General features: G+C 39.0%; 1 protein-coding gene across 25 annotated transcripts in view; it reads right to left on the reverse strand.

The window, feature by feature from the left end:
- Positions 1 to 22261, reverse strand: part of MANBA (mannosidase beta) — a 61961-nt gene that overhangs the window by 17115 nt on the left and 22585 nt on the right. For 21 of the 25 annotated variants that reach the window (XM_075149647.1, XM_075149644.1, XM_075149643.1 and 18 more), the window contains 9 exons: positions 18823 to 18974; positions 17571 to 17688; positions 15385 to 15471; positions 14632 to 14799; positions 11794 to 12012; positions 10310 to 10474; positions 8475 to 8619; positions 2390 to 2532; positions 319 to 576 (listed from right to left, as the gene is read on the reverse strand). In XM_075149647.1, the coding sequence (XP_075005748.1) occupies positions 319 to 576; positions 2390 to 2532; positions 8475 to 8619; positions 10310 to 10474; positions 11794 to 12012; positions 14632 to 14799; positions 15385 to 15471; positions 17571 to 17688; positions 18823 to 18974 (1455 nt within the window). Of the gene's footprint in view, positions 1 to 318; positions 577 to 2389; positions 2533 to 5653; positions 5733 to 8474; positions 8620 to 10309; positions 10475 to 11793; positions 12013 to 14631; positions 14800 to 15384; positions 15472 to 17570; positions 17689 to 18822; positions 18975 to 22261 lie in introns of all 25 variants that reach the window. The other 4 variants (XM_075149657.1, XM_075149650.1, XM_075149653.1 and 1 more) reach the window with 4 other exon arrangements.

Raw genomic sequence — 22261 nt, forward strand, 5'->3', positions numbered from 1 at the left:
TCAGGTGAAAGACAGTCAGAACAAATGAAATGGAGACTTCATTATTTAAAACAAAACCAAACCCAAACAAAAAACCCACCAAAAAAAAAACCAAACCACCAAACTCCTATCAGTGTCATTTTGATATGCATATAGTGACACGGGGGGGTGCGGTGGGGGGGTGGGAATCTGATTTTGAACTCAACATGGAAGCTAGAATTGCAACAGCTAAGGAGAAACGACATTCAGTGGAATCAGACACCCGCATAGCAGGCAAACAACTCAAAACAGTAAGATTAGCAAAACCAAATACAGTAATTTAGCATGGCTGATGCTTACACTAAGATGGGTGTTTTCTAATCCTACAGCATCTTTTAGAGATGAAAGGAAGTGATGGTTCGTAGGACTCTGGAGCCCGCCTTCTCCCACAAGACAGAAAGTAATAACGCAGCTTTTCCTGGTACAATTTCTGCATCTTTCCAGCAAGTCATTTATGGACTCCTTGTAGATGGGGACAGCACTTTGTGCTTTAACAGTCACACTGTCTTTGGCAAGGGTGCATACTGGCTCCAAAGAACTCCAGGCGTGCACAACGACCTATCAAGCATGTTGAGAGAGCACAAAGCTTAGAAGAAAAGTTACATCTGTGAAGATAACCCAGCATCCTAGGTTTTGGATTGCTCATTGCAAGAGACGTTCTCCTGACAGTACCAGCTGATTTCCACCTAGCAAGAAACTCCACGAAGATTTAAACAATCGATACGGCATAATAATTAGATCATTATATAAACCTAAAAAGAAGTTAGTTTCAAACAGTCTGCATCTGTTGTTCTTCTTGATCTGCAAGGCTTTTTGTTTTCTCCAGGCTCCTTGAGAGAAGGGGGTTGCCAATTCCTGCCAAGAGAGTGCTGGAAAATGGAATTAGTAAGTGACTAGTCTGTTGACTCTTTTTCCTCCCCTCCCTGATTAAAAAAAGTCAAACACCTCTATCAGGTGAAACAAAGGATTTTCTTGAGATTGCTCAGTGTTATCTGATGTAACCCAACTGGGTTATCTAGAGCTTCTGCACAATCACTGTTAAACAGAAGCAAGCTGCGTCATCTTAAAAGGGATCATGGAAGTTATATTAATACAGTAAAATATATATTCCCAGAGATTACGCATGCATTATGAATGCACCCTTATCTTAAATTTAAAAAAAAAAAAAAAATTTAAAAGTGCATAATTTGGAAGATAGATGCTTAATGAAAATTACAGCATTCTATCCCTTCATACATTGTAGGTTATTTTTGACCTCAAGAGGGGTCTACAGGCAGGAACAGATCCTAACTCCTTTCAAAAATTAATTTAAAGTTCCAAATTTGCTTGAAGTGCGAAATACAATATTTGTCAGAACTACCCTACTGCCAATACTTCTCTCACATTATCCTGAATTTAAGCCTGTTACAATAACTCAGACCAGAAATAAACAATTTCATTAAGTGCAGTCCTACTCTAAGAACTGACTATCCAGAAATTGCAACCATTTTCTATATTATGTATTACTAAATATAAGTAACCTTGTAAATCTGAAAATTCATGGCAGCCCACCAGACAGAACAGTGAACTAGGAATTGACATAGTCATACTACTAGTTCCAAAATGACTAGTGAGTCATTCCAGGTCTCTAGGTCTATTTTTCCATCCTTCCCAGCCTTTTCACATGGGACGCCCTTTATGTCAGGAATTGTATCTCGTAGTGCAAAATTGCCCCTAAATTCATTTGGGATCTGGTTGCCATATGATTAACACCAACAAAATATAACAAATTGAAAAGCAAGACTGTGTTCTACAGGACAACTCAGGATTTCTTAATCCTATCAGTTTCTATAGCATTATCAGAAAACAGTTAAGGCATCAGCTGTGAAGTGGTGACATTGCATAGGTGACCTTGCAATTAAAGTACACCTAGATGTTCTGTTGCTATTTCAGAAAATAATCTAGTTCTTTTTCCCAAAGCAGTTTAGTTTGAGTACTGGCAAGTAATGGTACAATCCTTTTTTTCCCCCCACTTGGTCAGTTAATCTAGTTCTAACAACCAGGGAACAGTTTTATTAAGTAGTGAGGTACCATTTTTCCACACTTTGTTCTATTTAACCAACAATCCCTTTAAAATTTCCACAGAATAGTTAATTTCAGGCCTATATCTAACAGGCTATAAGCATGGCAATTAATTCCTTGTTCTGTGAAGCAGTACACACTACTATAACAAAGGATAACGGTTGCCCCTCAGAAGATTAAAGACAAGAATTGCACCTCATTGTGTTTGAGCATGGACTTACTGAAGCTTTTCTATACAAGGATGTGCTCATTTCAGCTTCTCACATTTTTGCGGGAGGGACACAAGAGTGGCGAGAGGGGTGTGACTTACCCTCAAAGTCATCTTGTGGTCCACATGAAGATCTGAGACACCGTAAATGTACAACACACCTTTGTCTTCATAGGCCACAGGCAGCAGTGGTGCAAAGAAGTTCTGGGCAAAATAATGGAGCAGTTTCCACTTACCACCATACTCTGAAAAGGGTTAAAAGGAAGAAAGATTCAGACTGAATCCAAGATTGCCTTGGCACACAATCCCTTCCTGTGCTCTCTGGTTCTATGGCAATACAATATCTCCCTCCACCCTTTTTCACCTCTGTCAGGTGCAGAGAATGACTGAAGTTACTCTTGCTTTCTTCCAGGCAAGGCTCTGCTCTGGAAGGGATTTCATGCTTTTTCAAGCTTTTCTTTGAGCTTCACCAAAAGATCACATTTTGTAAGTGTTGGTCCTGTCATTGCTATGCTGTTACTCAGTTAAAGAAAGCCTTAAACACAAGTGACATTAACAAAACTGACACAGCATACTACACATTAAGCAAGCAGCTGGAACATCCATGTTGTTGAGAATCCAGACAAACATGCTGGCATTGGTGGCATTGCCACAAACTACCACCACTGTAAAGAGACAACAGAGTCTGACTTCCAGTGCTTATACAAAGTGCTCTCTTCCCCTTTTTCAGTCCTCCTCTTTCAGTTCTTCCTTAGAGGAACGTCAATAGCAACGAAGACAAAAAAACAAGTTCTCAAACCAAAGACAACTCTGAGTTAGGCAAAATGAATTTGCCAAGATCTAGAGACAACACTTACTTTATGGAAGTTAGTATACATGACGTAGACATACGTCTATCAGTTCGCTTTGCCTCTTTAATGGAAAGCTGTACCTCATTACTTTTAATACTTTGAAGGTCTGCCACTAACAAACTGGAAAAGCCATCAAATGTTGTGCCCTCTCCAAAAAAAATTTTGGGAGATGCAACACTGCTACACAATCATTTTGAAAGAGAAGCTGCTTCCACTTCTTTCTCTATTAATTTTCCATCTAGCACCCGCTGTCAGCATTTTAACTCTGTCTTTGCTCAACCATTATCTAGTCATTGAAATGGCACTAAAAAAGTAGCAAGTCAGCTGCATCATCTCGTAAGGAAAGAAAAGTTAGATACTGTTTCATTCTTGTTTCTGGCTCTTTGTTTTATACAACAGGTTTAAAGTCCAGGGATGCCGAAAAATATTTCTAGTAATATGTTTTTGTAGTAACTAATTACCTCTCTGTGTTTTGGTGCTTGTACAAAGCTCTTAGCACTTTCAAACATGTCATAATTAAGGACTTAATCCAGAGTGATGTAGTCTTTAAAGGGTGCATTTGTGACTTTCACAGGCAGACCTGAACATGCTCTGCCTGCATTCCACGTAGACACGAATGAACTTTGTGGAGAGCAAAGTGCATTAGCTCCAGCTTAGCACCTTGCACATCACCTTGTTTTCAGGAAGCTCACAACCAGCTAGCTTGGAGAACAGACAAGAAAAGCTTGTATCTGCCTGGAAAACCCATACAAGTTTCAACGGTGCTATGAGATCAGACTGTTGCCAACAAAACACCACCGGCATTCAAGTTAATAGCACTGAAGCAAACCAAAGAGGTGAAGTCTGAAAAAAAACTTCAGGAGAGGCTGCTGAGTTTCTCCAAAACAGACAGACTGTTGATAAACTGATGAACATACTCAGCATATTGGTGCTGTTCAGTATATGAACAAAGCCATGTTCTTGCATTCCAAGGACAATTCCTGGCAGAAAAACGTTGGTGGTCTAAAGGACAATCCCGCCAAAACCATGGTGTGCTAACAAATTACTTTTCAGGGTCATGAAACTTGAGAAGATGAGAGATTTGGATTGGGGATGGATTATCTGAAACAAGAGTAAACTGTGGGGCAGCATCTGATCTAAAACATAAAAGCAATAGGCCTTGTATGAGAAATAGGCACTGCATCTAACCTCAGGCTCTGGAAGGGGCTGAACTCTCTGAAGCCCTCAGGACAGCCACAAGACTCTCAGGAATTTCAATTGCCAATGCAATAGATGCTGCTCACTGCAGGCCTCAGACAGAGGCCGCCACGAGCTCAGGAAAGTTACCCAGCATGGGCTGAGGTTTCAGTGCCTGCTGACTTGAATTTTTTCCTCAGCTTAATTTACATGATGAAAATCTAGGCTTCAACGGTCTTAAATATGAAAATGAATAATGCAACTGAAGTAGAGCAGTTCCTGTTACTTAGTGTAATATAAAACCCCATTTCTCTTTGAATGGGCCCTACCCTCAATTTCTGCTGTGCCTTGATTTCCAACTGGATTACATAACCACATTGCAGTGGCTACTGGAGGGAAAGAGGGAAGGTTTGCTCCCTCAGCAGCAGATACAGAGATCCTCAAGAAACCTGTACAGCGGAGAAAACTCAGACTGAACTCAGCATTACACTTCCACAGGGAAAAACACACAAACAAACAAACCCAAGCAACAAACAAAAGCAAACAAACCACACACTTGAAAGTTTGTACCATTTCAAAACTCATTCTAGGGTTCAACAGCTATTTTTTTGGGATGTTTGAAAACATCACTAGTCTGCTTACCTCGGATCCTTCCCTTCCCAAAAAACCTAGAGCCATTTTGAAAAACTAAAGCTCAACTGCTGGAGCAGTTTCACACAGGAAGCGTCTTCCAAAGCAGCAGGATCTTGATAATACAATTGTCAAAGAAACTTTAGACAGCACAGAAAACTGAAGCTCACTAATTAAAAAAAAGCCACATTCTTCAGCTCATCTGTTGTCTTGATTTCCTTAAGGCCAGAATCACATTTCTTGATTTAAAAATAGGCAAGTTGCATATAAAATCCTCCCCCTGCCCCCAAAATGGACATAAGAAATCTGGAGATCAGGTAGCTATGGTGAGAAATCTCTGGGCTTAAAACTTTCCTGTTACAGACATGCATGCCCAAAGGCAACAGTCAAAAGTTATTTAAAACAGCCCTGGGGTGGTATTCTCCTCCTCCCCCCACATTTAAATGAATTCTTAAAGAAATCCAAGTTCCCCAATTTTTTCCTGATAATAACATGGGGTCTGTACTCTCTGCGGTATCAAACTTCAGAACAGGAAACTAAAATTAGGCTTGTAATGAGACCCCAGCACCCTTTTTTCTGACTCTTCCCTGAGCCTTCTACACTGATAGCGGGAATGAGAATAAACAGTTCTCCCTGGAACGGATTTTAAATTAATCACTTCACACCATTAAATGCAACCTGAGAAACACGCTGTTAGTTCTTTCCTCACCTCAGTCTCATGAATTCAGATCTATTATTCTCCGTAATAGCCTGTGGCTTCAGCTCACCAGGGCCTCTAAATATTGAGCCTGCAACAAAAGCCGTTATCTGTTCAAGGTAATCTCATAACAACCGAGTTGGGTACCTCAAGGTGACACTTGTGTGGGAGTGAGGTAAATTGCCATGTGTATCGCAGTGCTCCTCACCAAAACACACTGCATAGATGCTAAAGCATTCAACATGGCACAACCGGCTTCACAACTAGGCGCTAACAATCAAAACCCAGTTGTGGTAAAAGCTATTTTAGTTTTGAACCGAAGGCAGAAGTACTATGACAGGAGTGCTGTGCTGTGTTTTCATTCAATCCCAAGCAAACATCTTAAAAGGTAAGTTAAAAGGAGAACCGTTTGCTACCTTCTTCCCTCCCACTTCACAAGGAAATAGTTCCGCTTTGTATGGGAAATTATGTAAGGCCTCCCCCCCGCCATGGCTCTCTGTGAAATAACAGATTTAAATAAAAAGCATTCATTGGTGATACTACTGTGCCATCTAACAAGATGCAGAAATGTGGTTTTGAAGTGCAAATAAAACTAATTTCTCTGAAGTTTTGCATAATTTCAGCCATTAGCATTTCAAAAATCCCTCTACCACACTGCCTAATTAAATGAATATTAAACCTTTCCTCATTCCACTGAGGGACTAGAACAAAACAAAGGGACAGCTGTATCTCTGCTGAGCTTCTTTTCTGTAAACTAATTTCAACAACGTATGAATAATTCAAGTATTTGATATATTTTCTACAATGACGTCAGCTCTGTACTTAAAGAGACATTTATGGTCTCCACGATCACTTCATCCATCAATACACCTGTCTTTACAAAGAGACATTTTTCCAAGCATCTTTTTCTCTTCAGGCACTTAAAGCCTAAGAGCATCAGCCATTGCTAGAATCATAAAAATGAACATTGGGATATTCCATTTCCTAATACAAGTCTAGAAAGCCCAGAAAGATGAGCGTTATAGTTGGACCGCTGCCTTAACATTTAAATAAAATAGCCTTTTTCTTCTACTGTTTGTCTTCCTTTGTTGGTTGCAGTTACTTTGCTTGCATGAATACAGGGGAGAAAAAAAAAAGAAAAGAAAACAAAAAGTAAAAGGGAGAGGGACAAACATCTCCCAGAGAAAAAGGGGGAGAATGGGGTGGGCTAACTTTTTTTAAAGCAAGGCCAATGGCATTTTCTAAGGTCAGATCGAGAACTTCACACTAGCTCTTAGTTTTTTCTAGTTCACTCATATTTCTTCACACATGAAATTCTTAAATAAAGATTTTGAAAAAAAGAACATGTGAGAAATAACTAAAACTGAAAAAGAATCTACCCGAGTCCTACACAGCTGCCATAGAACAGCTTCTCCGTTTCAAAATGACTTCTAGACAAAATGTTCGGAACATGAAACACAGCCACTTCCTTCATACCACACATTCCTCCCTTATTTCTTACTGCCCGACTTATCTCTTTATATGTCTGATTACTCCATTTTTGTGTTCTAAAGGGAAAAATATATCTGTAATATATAAGGAGATATCATGTGCATAAATAGCATATTAGCAGAATAATTTAGTCACAAAAAGTGATTCACCTCACCTGACACTATGTTAGACACCAAACCTCAGCTAGTCGTCTTCTCCTACAAAGAGCTTCTCAGAAGCCATGCTGGGTGAGAGGTGTCATATGAAGTTCTATGAAAATCAAATTCAGCATGGAGAAGATAATTCATCCCACTTATTAGACAGCTAAGGACACAATGAATCACAATCTGGAGATAACCATCTCTCCCCCAACTGACTACAGAAGAAGTTTAGATGCCTAGCCTTTATATACTAAATCCCATCCTGCTCAGAACAGGATCACAGTTCTGTAGTTCTTTTGACAGTGCACTACTACCTATTGAAGGGAGAGGTTTTGATCATTTTACCGGGGGGCGGGCGGGGGGGGAGGCAGGAGCAACAAAATCAACCAAATCTGTTGGGATTATGGCAAGTATAATTATACATGGGTGCTCCTTCTTACCCTCCTATCCCACTAGCTCCCTCTCTGTCCACTCCCACCCAAGGTGGCTGGGTACATACATGCATCTGCACAGCTGAGCCAATAAATCTAACCAGGGATTTCTAGGACAGGCCCTTTTGGAAACAGAATTTCTTAGAAGCCTCCAATTCTAAAAGAATTGATCTTACTGATTTTAAAATAATTAAACTTGCAAAAAATGCAAAATTTCTCTGGGAAAACCTGGATGATATATCACACATAGTTTCAGGAAGATCCAGCTCTACATAAGAAAAGCAAGGGTAGTTGAAAATTTACCTCACAAGGGAGTTGTGCCCTCAAATCCTAATCATCACTGCTTCCTAATAAGCAGCTTTGTCTGCCTTCAATGATATTTCCTTGGGAGAAATGAGAATACTGCTTAAACAAAAAAATGTATTTCTAAGAAATTAGAAGTTACATACAATTTTAACTTCTCTTAACTAAACCTTGCTAAAACAAGGGTAAGAGTTGGTGGCTGCCAAATCTGAACTTAAACAGCAAAACTGCTATAGGAAAAGAATTGCTTTGTTCTTTACCCTCTTCCACTTTCACAGACTACTAGGATGATCCTGAAAAACACTCTTCTGGAAAGCATTTCTAAAGGATAGACAGAAACATGTTCAAAGTTTGCAAAGTTGCCCTAAAGAGAGAGCAGAGCCATACTTCTTATTCTGATACTTCCAGATGAGGAAAACAAAACAAGACTGAGAGTTGTGCTTTTTACCAGATTGTCACAAAACTTACCCAAGGAAGCCCATGAAGGTGCCTGCCAAATGTCATTGAGTTGCCAGTACAGAGCTCCCATTGTGTGTCCTTCTCCCTTGATTATTTCACTTTGACTAAAACGATAGAATTCAGTTTCTGTCTTTATACATTGAGCCTGCATCACCTTGGTCAACAAACACACATAAAAAAAAAAATTTGGTGTATTGTATTTTGTATTTTACTTTACCTTCAAAGCACGTGTGTATATATTAACATACAACACTGACTTCACAGCAATGGCACATAAGACTTTAAACTTGAGCCTTCAAGAGCATACACCTGCAGTGCAGTGGGCCTCTGCTTGAAGGAGATCTATTCTTAGCAGCTCCTAGCTTTACAAGCAGTATCTTTAGAGAAACTCTGGAGGGGCTACTTCCTGCCTTCCATCCAGTGAAGATCACTAGGCAAGAGGGTCTTTGAAAGGCAAATGGAAGACAATGGAAAGAAAAATAAATTTAAAATTTTTTTTTTAAATTAATGTAAATAAAAAACCCAAGAGTTGCAAAATGACATTATGCTGCACTACCTCCAGTATACATTACCATGATGTCCACATTCCTATACTCTGAACATATAACACACATTCCCAGTGTACAGTCAAAATTGTGCACTTCTTCTCTCCTTCCCCACCTTGTCTTTAAAAACCAGAATTTTTCATTGGCCAAGTTCTCAATAGAAGCCAAACAGCCTGTTATTTTCTTCACAAAGTATATTACTAGGCTGGAGATCTATTAAAAGAAAGTCTCAAAATAAAGGAAAAAGTTATTCTTTAGGACAGCTCAAAAGGTAAAGATAACACTTCTAGTTAACCACTAGAGCCAAGTTTACTCTCCTTATCCTTTTTGCTATCCTTATTTTGGTATTCTTAAATTGTTTAACCTGTTAATAAGGCCCTGACGGACTTAACCCTGCAGAAACTCTCATAGCTTTTTGAGTCAGGACCTCACTGAGCAAGTTTTACCCGTTTTCAATTTCACAGCATCACGAATCCTTGTTCTCTTGTCATCAGTGCCTAAAGTTCTCCAGGTGTTTTGTTTTTATATAAAACTTGCTGACAGCAGCTCGCAAACATTAAAAACTTAGTGAATGTGCAATTATTCCCATCAAGAGTGTTTCTGAAATTCTTGGAACACAACAAAAAGTAGCAGCACTCTAAACTTGCCTAATAGCATTAAAAAGTTACTTAATATCATTTAAAAGTCACATAGAAAGAAAGAAACACGCATGAGAGAAACTACTACAGATGAAGAACAAAATATAACCTACCGATTTGGGGGGGGAAAAAAAACCAAACCAAAATACATTCTCTAAAATATCAATATCTGAGTCCATAACAAAATAAGAGCTACTAATAATCTCATTCATAGAGAACTGCATTCTCTAGAAACAATCTTGTTTCAAATGCTCATGTATTCCTTGCGGCAAAAATCGAAGCAGTAAGCCTGCAGGGGCCACATGAAGAGCAAAACATACCCACCCTAGAACAGGGAGTAACATGTAGCACTAGGAATAACCGTGTACCAAGGAAGGCCAGCACATCCCTGCATCCCCAGCCAGCTTCATGAATGGGCCCAGCTGGGGACAGGGACCAAGGTAGGACACGCAGCCAGATTTTCTCCCAATTGAGCCAGTTTCTGGGAAATTCCCTGACAAGTATTCCAGCCCTTCTATGATGAAAATTGGAGTCTCTCTCCAATAAACGAGAGACAAGCTAGTCTGAACATTACCTAACAGAATAGGCCCCGTTTTAACCGTTGACAGCATCTAATGGAACGAGTATTGACGTCTACTTCTATTGAAAACATCACTGTTACCTGAGTGAGGTAAATGGTATCTTTGAACTTCTTTACGGGATCTGTGCTCTGGGGAAGCTTGAAATGATGCCCAATCTGTTGAAGCATCTGATCATTGCCATTTTCATGGTGTTGTCGATGGAGAGAGAAATTGCTTGTGTAGGACCAGTCCTCAGTGGAGGAAACCTTTTAAAAAAAACCACAAAAGTAAGAGATCAGAATGAAAAGGCAAAATGTGCATTTAATGACTGACAGGATATTCAAGAAAGTATATCCATTACAGCCTGCTAACATCATCCAAAACCTTTAAAATTGGTAGTGTATTTCTACAGTGCCTCATGCAGTCATGCAAGGATTTTAAATGAATAACACCCTTTGCTTATACTCCTTGTAAAAATAAGTGAAGACAGACATTGCTGTTGAAGCCAGAAGAGCAACTTTTGGCTCAATGGCATTTAACTTATTTGTCCTAAGGTTCAGTTTGGCCAAGGAACCTCAGAGGTTTACTTGCATAGTAAATCAGAAACACACTAGATTAAGATGGAAGAATGTACTCTAGGTCAAACACATTTAGGCATAAAAGTTACAGAAGTTAGTAGGGCTATAAATTCTAATAATGTGTATATTTTCAAAACTTGCCTCTGAAAACAAATGATCATGAAACAGTTTTTTTCAACTAAGGACAACAATGCAGCATAGCTCATACAGTTATTATCATCAAGCTTTCATTGTAATTACAATCTCTATAAAATCTTTTTATTTAAATTTGTTCCTTTTTAGGCTGGATTGAATAATTTTCATTGTTATTAATATGGATTAATGTACTGATTATGTGTCAGATAATACACTTTGCCCAGCAAATTGAAAGGAACATTCTGAACTCCTTTTAATTGCGTGCATGAACTATCAACATGATATTCATCTCTCTCTCTGAACAAATGGACAAACAGCATGACATGTCTCTGTTCCAACTGGATAAGTAAGATAGGATATACAATATCTAAATTTAACAGGAGACAAAACCAAATCCTCTTATATACAACACATAAAGAAACAAATTATTTAAGTAAAAGAAATTGGAAAAAATATAAAAATCAATACATTTTAGAATTCGGCACAATTCAGCACTTGTCATGTTTCTTCTATTTCTAAATGAACACATATCCTTAGACCCAGCAAAAGGAAACAGATGTTAGGCAATCATTACTAAGCTATATATTAGATAGAATTACTGTTAAAATTCATAGTCTTATAATAGTCTCTCATCTAAACTTGTTTCTTCTTGCAACATCAAGGTGAATATATTGAACACTGAGGAGGTAAACAGTCCAGTTTCATCCCCTCCCTCCACAACAGCACGCACCTCTGTCCCACCTGTGCCATACCACACCTAACAATGTGTTATTCCAACTACAGCTCGGATGCTGCAGTTTGTTGGGAAGAGACTCATTGCCTTCACTAAATGAGAGCAGAGGGGACAGTAAGGTGTGGAAGCCCAGCCTTACCTTTTCAATTGTACTGAAGGAAGGCCAGGATTGAAATCCATATTCTGAAGCAAAACGAGTTTTAGGATACACTGTCCAGTTCCAGCAGTCATTGCTGTAGTCATAAAAGTGAGTGTCACCATAATGGGTATCATAAGGATTCTGGGAGAGCCAACCTTCTTTAACTGACTCCAAGCCATTGGTGGGACTGGATGCAATAAAAGGACGACTCTTATCTTCCTGGGATTTAAAAAAAAAAAAAAAAAAAAAAGAACAAAAAAAACCCCTAAAAACACAATCCCCTCACTTTTATCATCTGAATACACAGACCACATTTTGAAAAGGGGAAGGGGCAGGGTGGAAGGGCAGGGAGTACATGCCTTTTCCAAATTTCTGAGTCACCACCTAGGAAACATTCCCCTTTGTGTCCTGATATTCATCATCTTTACTTGCTTAATTAGCTTCTTATTTATGTTCTTGGAGGACAGCTAGGCATATTACTTGCTCTGCTGTTCTAAGGGATTCTCTCCTCACATCAAGAGATTTTCTATCTTTATATGCTTCTAAATTCTTAATGAAAGCTATTTAAAGTGTGCCTTGTGAAAAAATAAACTCAAGGAACATTAATATTTTGAGTACTGTGACTTCTTTTTGCAGTGTTTTTGCAGGAACAAGGCCATGATTTTCTCCTTTCCTATTAAGTAGTCACCTAAATTTAGTCCTAACAAAGCCAAGGTATTCCGCTACTAATGCTTGCATAGTAGCATTGCAGGTTATTATTATTTTGGCTGGCTCTGCATGTTAAGATAGGCGAGACTATAAGAAGGGTTAAATTTCAAATTGTTCAGAGCTGCCTTTATTTATAGCCTCAGTAGATTTAGTACGCTAAATCTTTTAGTAGTACCCTACTAAGTACTGAAGGAATCCTCTTGCAGGTATAATTCATTTAGCACCCTATGTGTGTTAAGATAGAGGCCTGAGTTAGTTACCAGTCACAAGTTACAGCAATTGGCTCCAGTACACCAAAGCACTTAGACATGTGCTTCTTTTTAAGAAATAGTCCTGTTCCCCTGTCCTTTTTTTGTTTTGTTTTTTTTTTTGACATGAGTAATTAATAATTAACTGAAACAATTTACTACAGGATATCCTGGATTCCCTGAAGTCTTACCTCAAACTCAGAAGTCTTTTTAAGTTATACAGTCCAGTACTGCTAGTAGTTACAGGCTTCCTCAGCTGGCTTGTATTACACAGGACCTGAAACTATTTCACTGTATGGTTCCTTCTGGTGCTCAAAATAGTTATGTTATGGGTTTAAAATAAAAGGGGGTCCGCCTTGGACAGCAATGCTACACAAGTGAACTGTAATTAAAAAACGGTATCAAGCCAGAACACCTCACTTTGCTGCACATGCACTGGCCATCCAACTCATGTAGCTAATCACAGAAACACCACAGCATACCTTTACAAACAACTGCGTCCCAAAAAACCTAGCTGAAATACAGAAAACTAGAATCAAGATGTTAAGTAGGAATATAAGACACCGTTACCATTTAGAATGAATAACTGCCCTCAAAAGTCGGATCCTTTTCAGCAGGTTCTTTCAAATCTGGCATCTTTTTTATTGTTTCCTCATATTTCAACTTTTTCAGTAGAAAGGTATTTTAAATTCCCAGACTACAACTACTCTGACAATGCCAGTAGGCCCCAATAACAAGCAATAATATTGCTGTCACCTACATATTGAGTGCCTGTCTTAGCAAAGGGAAACTTCAGGTCATGAGCCTCATAACATGAAACGTATCTCATCCTGAAAAGGACGAAGATTAGACTAAAATTATCATACTCTGAAGTCAGTAAGATCATATCATACAGGGATAACTGGATAGGAAAAGGCCATGAGCATTTTTAGGTTAACAAAAACTCATACTCTTGTTGAAGAAGGAAGTTCTAACTGGACAAAACTCTTGCAACATTTTGTCTTTTACCTAACAGGGGAGTTCAGAATATTCACCTGTGGTTCAAGCATTGTTTGTTAATCCCTATACAGTTATGCAACATCAATTTGGGACTTTTAAATCAATTTCACTCTACATACACACATAGAAGTTAGTTAAAAGCAGATTCCATTAAATAACGAAGAACTGCAATACTTCTAGGAGGAGAAATAAAACTACAAAAGCCGTGCAAAACGGGTAGTGCCAAGTCACAGTAGACTTTATCACGGATTCCAGGTGCTTCTGGTCTGCATGCTCACAATTTAAGTCTTTACTCAAAATATTTTATTTTGCCTTCATATTGTATAAAATACCGTTAGTCTGTTTTTCAAACACACACAATATAATGACTACAGAGCATGAGGACAATGTTTAGCATAGCTTTTTTTTTAACCTGCTTAAGTCAAAAAACTTAAGTCAAAATTAATTTCTTTAACTGCTATTAAAAGGCCTGAGGGTTGTTAAATCCTTCTTACAATATCCTTCAACAAAATCAGGATAAAGGAAATCTGATCATCTACATTAATTAATTAATGAGCAAGTTGATTTTTGTCCACTGGAAGTGAAGGCATTTGTGGAGGTATTAAAAATGGGAAGGAAAAAAGAAGCAAGATCCACTACATTTTCAGGTCTTCCTTTATATATCACAAAGCATCAAAGATGTAAATAATTTTTTGTTTTACTTTGAGGATAACCGTTGAGTTCAGAGAGTAGTTTCCAAGAACTCGGAAAGTGCAATTCCTCAATGATGTGCTGTTTTTCATTTCCCAAAAGGATTTAAAAAGAAATCCCAAGTTGCTCAAATTGCAAACATTAAAACTTTTTGCCAAGCCATATCCCCCTACAGTTTCCTGAGATCACTTACAGTAAGAACTATTTCTCGGATGTTCTTCACATAAAGCGTCACGTAGTCTTTGATATAGACTTCTCTGTCAGCATAAGGTATGGAGAACCAGTTGCTTGCAATTGCTGCTTCATTTTCATTGTTACCACTCCACAGAATAATTGATGGATGGGATTTTAAACGCCTTACCTGAAAAAGAACTTAAAGTTTCAGAAGTCAAGCAAAATTACTTCTCTTAAAAATAAAAAAAAATAAAATCACTTTATTACTACTTGGAATTACAAGTCCACATGCATATTACATATGCTGAGCCTACAATTCCTGTTTTTATCCGCACTGTTAACTATTCCCTCAGCTTTCCACCAGGCTCAAACTTTTGTAATATACGTTTACAGAGGGACAAACTATTAATATGCTGACATATATCCACCATATGCACATGTATACTTCCATCCTCATCTACTTGGCCACATGTGAAGGGTAAATTCTGTGCTAAGGCATGTTGCAATCATTAGAGCTCACTCTCAAGGAATGCTCTTAAACATCCTTGAGAAGAGAGCAGTTTGGGCATGAGGAAAGCCTGTACCTCTGCTTGACCAACTACTCCTGCAAGTAAGTTAAAAGAGGATTTAGCAAGGTTACATTTTGTGCCTGCTACATAAAAGGTACACTAACAAACACTTCCAAATAAGCATTTTTGGAAAGCTAACTTATACAGTCAGTCAATCAAAAATAGGTAATAGGAAATCGAGCTTTGACACATGGATAAAATACCTGATGAAAAACTTCTGCTCTTACGGATTCTAAATAATTCTGGTCAGTTGGATATAGCGCACACGCAAACATAAAATCCTGCCAAATCTACACGGAAAAGGAAATAAAATTTAAAAAAAAAAAATCTGTTAGCAAATCATTTTACATTGGGATGCACAATCCTTTGTTCAGACAGAAGTTATTTATCTCAAAAAGAATTGAACTGAATTCTCAAAAAGAATTCTCAAAAAGAACTGAAATGTTCTATTTGTTTTTCTTGGAAAGTACCACCAAAACAATCACATCCTCTATGGGGTTCAGTATGTGCATACTCCACTGTGGTTTTGCTCAATATCAGAGTTACAAAATATTTACCCTTAGCAATAAGATTCTGACAGCCTTCACTGATGAGTAGAATATTGCTCAGTGGATAGAGTTCAATAAGTTTCAACGGAATAATGAGAACCCATGCACTGCTCAAATGTGAACATGGGGCAATCTCCACCTGAACGGAACAATTTCGTATTTACTACTTTGCAGGTGTAACACCAAATCCCCATTACTTATTAAAAAGAGACAGTAATTCTTCTGAGTGGGTATCGCGCACACTTAACAGATGTTCAAGTGTACTTGTTAACAAAACACTTCCATACCAAATGCACAAACTGATCTTAAAAAGAGCAAATCTTACCCAGTAAGAGGGGCAGAAAGAAACTAGATCCTCTAACAACACAGTGATCTTTCTCTTCAGAGAAAGATCAAGTAGATACCACTAGAGAACAGCAAGCCTTTCAATTCAACAATGAACTCCATTTGTACCAAGGAAAACTACAAAAAAGGGCAAAGGAAGAAGCCCAATGAGATGGGTAAGATTTCTTGTTTTACCTGTTCTGTTTTTTAAATTGCTGTAACTTTGAGACTCCTGACAGTCTATCTCCAATGTTAACGGAAAGATCCTTTGAAGGAGCACATTAACCCAAAGGGGTCTATAGGAGACTACACTTTTCTGAACACCATGCTATATAAACAATAGAGAGAGACAGACCAGCTCCTCGTACAATTGCACTTTCCTTGCAGTGAGAACATACTTTTCCATGACCCTTTTCAGCGTACATTCCCTAAGAAAACTGAAGATAGGGAACAGGACAGTGAGAGGTAATGGATCCATTAATAATAGTTACACTCCTAGCACTGTACAAAAAAAGCAAAGCTATTGCTGAAGAATCACTCAGAATCCTTCAGTGACTGTGTAGAGTCAAAACTCTCTATTGAAAGAAACTTTCTCTCGCTATTTCCCTCAGTGAGCTATCACTGTTTTTCCTTAAGCACAGTTTGACTCTAATGCACTTTTAAGCCTTTGCAAGACCGTCAGAAGAAACAAACACAAAAGCCTCCAGCACTACTCCCTCCAAAATAAGGGTATGATTTTCTACATCTACATGCTATTTTGGCTCCTAAATAGATCTAAATCTTGCATGGAGCACTGTACAGGCACAGATCTAAGTGGCCTACTTAGGTGCCTAGTGTCAAAAATGAAAGAACTGTAAGTGCTCAGAAGCCCTGAAAATCAGGGCACTCATTCAGATGACTAAAATAGATGTAACATTTTATTTTTTTCAAGCACACACAGCAGAAGGCAGCAAGGTATCAATTCTCTTTCCCTGCTTTTTATGCTGTAAAGTAAGGCCAAACACACTTCTTGGGATTTTAATACCAGATGCAACTTGGCCTTCACTCATCTAGTCACTATTTCATCCAAACTTATTAACATGTGCCTCCAAGCTCATATAATCAAAGGTACTCATCTAGGATTATCAGTGTTTGCAGCAGGTGTTCCCCTTACAGCTACATTTATACTCAATTACAGCTTGTTCAAAATGGCCCTTTGGATAAGGCCTTCCATACAGGCTTCAGGCCAAGTGAAATATTTTTGTTTAAAAAGTTTGAACCAAAAAAAACCGCAAACCTTTTCAGCTATTGCTATAAAGGAGAAAATACTTTTAAAAGAAATAAAATCCATTTCCACAGGAGAGAAAAGCATGACTATCTTCTTCAGTGTTTTGATAATTCAGAGGTGGCTCTACCATTTCCTTTGCAAAGATGGCTAGAACTTACGTATTAATTCTCTTATTTTGTTCATTTAGAGTGGATTTTTATTTACAAGTTCTTGTCAATTTTTAAATGTGTTCCGTGTTTATTGTTTTTACCATTATTCCTAGTTCATCACAAATATCATAAAATTCATCTTGTTCATATACTCCTCCTCCCCAAACCCGAAGTGCATTCATGTTAGCATCTGCTGCAGACTTCAAGAGTAGCCATAATCTGTCAAATACAAAAAGAAGATTTATACAAGTTTTGTGAAACTGTATCACTTTGGAGTTTCTAAGGTTATACCAAAAAAAAAAACAAACCCCAAACATTCATCATTAGCAGGCAATCTAAGACTTATAACTCTGATAGAAACCAGACTATTTTGATACCTCCTAAGCTTGCATGCCTGGATAGAGCTCTCAAAAAGCAATTTTTTGTGCAGAAAAAGTTACTTGGTCCTGTTAACACTTATGAAATGGATGAAGTGACACATGCAAGTAAGTGCTTTTACAGAAGTATTGGCAGGACCAGATTTAGAAATACTATATTTTATTAATCAGGTTGCTCTTTTCTCCTTAGATATTACTTGCTTTAAATACCAATCACTTGAATTCAAATCCTCTTTTAAACGCGTTCAGAAATCTATATTCTCTTTCCGAGTTCCACAATGCATAGTGAGAAGGGAGGGGTGAGTGAGAGGGGGAGGAAGAAAGACTGAGACTCTGAATCTCATTTTAAGGGATTCAGGCTCCATTAATTTTTCCTTAATCGTGCTGGCAGCCTCTAAATTGCACGTGAACTGCAGCATGCCCTGTTGTCCCAGTTCCCCAACTACCCAGAGCAAATTTTAATCAAAGTACAGCGTGGCCCCCTTCCCACCTACATGTCTGGGGTGTTGTGTCACTGAAATACCTACATGTCTGGGGTGTTGTGTCACTGAAATCCAAGAAGCCTGGACCAGAGGGAGAAAAAGGGAGAGAGGCCTACTACGCACTTATGCCTCCCTGCACGAGATGCGTTAGGACATGGCTGAAGTGCACTTCCTCTGAGTACCAATGAACGTGTCCCAGGCAATAGGATCAGACAGCCTGAGGATCATCGCTAAAAATACCCAAAAGGCCAGTAACCTGTGGACAGCAAACCACCACCTTCACGATAGTTATTGTACTTACATGCCTTGAACATCACTCAAATCTATTAATATTAATTAAGCCCTAATTCTGAGGCCTCCAACCCACAACAATTAGTGTCCTACCTCGAAAGAAGTTCCACCTCCCAACGCCACCTTTTGATAGAAGGTGGATAGAGAATCAGGAGGAGGAAAACATGATCCTTTCTCCTTAGAGAACATCAAATGTGGCTTACATGTCATAGGTCACTCTGTCCTGGAAAGAATCTGCTGGAATCCAGTTCGAGCCCTTGATGAAAATGGGTCGGCCATTGATTCTAAAGTAGAAACTCAGACCTGGTGAGCCAGGAACAGGCTCCTGAACAAGCTCTACTGTCCGAAAATAGGCCTGTGAAAACATGAAACTTAGATTTAAAGCAGACAAAAATTAATTAAAACAAAATAAATCAAGAAAACCCTTACAAAGGGATTCAACTGAACACTAACAGCTTAGAATTTGTCAAGGAGTCAAAAGGCATGGTCTCATGATTAAAACACACTGTAACAGGGCTAAAAAGAATCCTTCTGATAAACCTGTTCACTTTTTAAAGTTACTATCATATTAAGAGAGAAAGCATGTGGAAACAAGTGTGCATGTGAGTATGTATGTGTGTAAGAGACAGGTGCATGTTTGCCTGTTGCAGAATTCAGCTGAAAGTCCAGCTGAGGACCAGCGAGAGGAATGCAGTGGTTGCATTAGATCAGACACACCACTTAATCTGCAATTTTCTCCTTACAAGAGGAGATGGCAGCAGCTCAGCTGTAAGCCTTGTCCCTGAATGCCTAGCTTCAGGTTCATCCAGTAAAAGCAAAATCACCTTCTTTTGCTGCCGTGAAATGATACCTTTTTAGTAGGTGTAGCAATTAAAGAGAAAAAGATATGCATGCAAACACAAATGCCAGTTTGGAAGTGAAGGGCCCTCTGGCCATCGCAGCTGTGTTTGAACAGCATGATCAGCAATAAGGTTTCAAAGAGACCCGTTCAGCTAAATAACCACTAACTCTGTGTAAGATATTAAAGGTCATTCCAGATAAAAGCACATCTCAAGCAGAAGCCAAACTTTTACAGCCTAATATCTGGTATTGTGTACTGCAGATGCTGAAAAAAGGAAACATTCCTCCTTCCTGCTGCAGGTGGAAGAAAAGTTCTCAAGAAATCATTATGGACGTTTTCTGGGACTTTACTTCAGTCAAAGCAACAATGCTGCTCTGAGGGGTATCCTGATTGCACTGACATAAACACAGTCAATTCCACAGTCATGAGAAAGCAGTTAGTTGACTGCAATAATACTTTGCACTAACCCCTTATTTGTAGAGATGTCTTCCCCACCTGCCATGGGGCAGATGCGAAGCAGCTGCCATGTTAGGCTCCTGCGCAGCTGCAAAGTGTGACAAAACACATCTCTTTCAGAGAGGCTGTAGCCGCCTTTTTCTCCTGTATTCTTGTTCCAGTTCAGTTTATCTAGACCAATTCTTTTTCTTTCTGGTACCTGTTGCTCATTGTCATAGGGAGATAATTGGGAAATTAAATAAAGTGAAGGAAAGCTAATAGCAAATTTCAGCCAACTCACATCAAGCAACAAGTTTGGGTCAGGAGGGCAGGAACCTCATTTGTTCTACACGACCCCTAAGATAGCAACCACTCCTCCCTCAAATGTCTATTTGCTATACCTTTTCAAAAGGTCAGCATGTAGAGTACAGCCTGTTCTCTCTCTGCCACAAGCTACAGTTGAGACAAGTATCTGTCAGTAAATCAGGCTAACGTTAACCTAGTTAAGTGCAAGTGATATACCTGTCTTTAAGATAAAATGTAATTCTTTATTTCACAAACCAGACAAGGCTGAAGTTCAAATGGAAAATGACTAATCCCACTGTGGGACCTGTATTTTTTAAACTTCCAGTTTATCAAAAATCATACAGATAGACAGAAGATTATTTCTAGTAGTAGAGAAGACAAAGAAAATGACTGCTTTTTTTGCTTCCTCTTTGGTGCTTCTTAGTCAATTGGACAAATATTAATTAAACACCTGGACAGAGACAATGCAAATGACAAACTAGATGCATGAGTGGTGACTGCAGATCACTGACCTCAAACTAAACCCCTCTGCATCATGGCAATGACCAAAACATAGAAACTGAATGAATTAAAAAAATGGGACTTGCCCCAAGTCCTGCAGTGTTTTACAGTGTTGCCCCAGGGGTAACAGTGGATTAGTGGCTAGTGGAGCTCAGCATCTGCACCATTAAAGAAACTCCCAGCTAGAGAAAAACTACAAAGTTAGACCACTGAGAGGACATTTCAGACTCCCTGTCCAGTATCTCTGTGCACGCACACATGCTGAGCACAGTGTGTCCTGCCTTTTTTCTACTGCGATCCCACTGCACACTGGGTCAGTTGAATATAGACCAGCATGATGAACTTAGCTTTAGGACAAGAGCCTTGCACCCATTCCTAGAATTTTGCAAATTTATTTTAACATGAGAAATTGAATTTAAAAAATAACCAATATTTCATACAACTTTCATGGTTACCCTAACTACTGAAGGCTACAAAAGAAAAACATTATGAGTACTACACTAGTGAAAAAGTTCTCCCCTTCCTCCAGTGAATTCAATTACTTGGAGAAAAACTCCTCAGTCTCCAGAGTAGCTCTTTTTTGTGACACAAAATGGAATGGGATTTATAGTTGGGGGTCCCAAAGTATTTGGGAGTTCCTCTTAATGGATGTCATCAGGCAGGTTGGGACTGTCTCAGAGCGCATTTATAATGGAGTACTTATATTACTACCAGAAGTAATGTGATATTGCTTTATTCATGCTCAAGTGGAACTCATGCAACTGGCCAAATCCGAGGCAATCTGAGAGGCTGAAACACCCAGGCAGGACCACCCGTAGAGCACGACCAAGAGAAAAAGCTCCTCAGCCCCATCTCACATTCCCAGGCCTCCAGGGTTCAGTGCCTTCGTGTTCCCACTCCATTGCTCCCCAGGGGCCCACCTGGTAACACAGCACCTCTTCCTGTTCCTACAGCAGCTTCCTTCTGCCTTGTAGGGTAAAAGAAGGGCAAGGGGAGACAACTAGCATCTGGCATGGTTGGTTATGTGCCTTTCTGGCTACTGAGACCTTGGCCACCTTTAAATCTGTCTGATAGACCTTGCTGCCTGAGGACTGAATATTTCTCCCAGTCTTGAAGCACACAGAAGAGGCTCTCTAGCCACCACAGAATAATCAGCTGGTTCTATGTACAATTAAGAAAAAGATACCTGTCTTTCTGAGTCACACACAAAGGCTTTGTACCCTATTAAGTGACCTGTGGATCACATTTGGCATTCCCAGATTTAGCAGTAGGAAAAGTAATAGGGATGAAGATGCCCAAAGCTGAAATAAGATCATAGAACGCCCCAGTGACCTAACAAATTAGCACGCAGCATGAAAGCGGTGTGAAAACTACAAAGCCAAAAGGAAAGACTTCTGGAAGTCATGTTAAAAGGCCTGTGGGGAAAAGAAGGTATAGAGGGAAGGAGGAAAAGACAGGTAGAGGTTAAGATCTTTCAAGTACTAAAATAGCCCCATGAAATAAAAAACTCCAATTACAGTGTTAAAGAAATTCCCCAGAAAGCTAGGGAAACAGAATCA

Source organism: Calonectris borealis, chromosome 4, assembly GCF_964195595.1.
Source record: "Calonectris borealis chromosome 4, bCalBor7.hap1.2, whole genome shotgun sequence".
NCBI classification, from domain to species: Eukaryota; Metazoa; Chordata; class Aves; order Procellariiformes; family Procellariidae; genus Calonectris; species Calonectris borealis.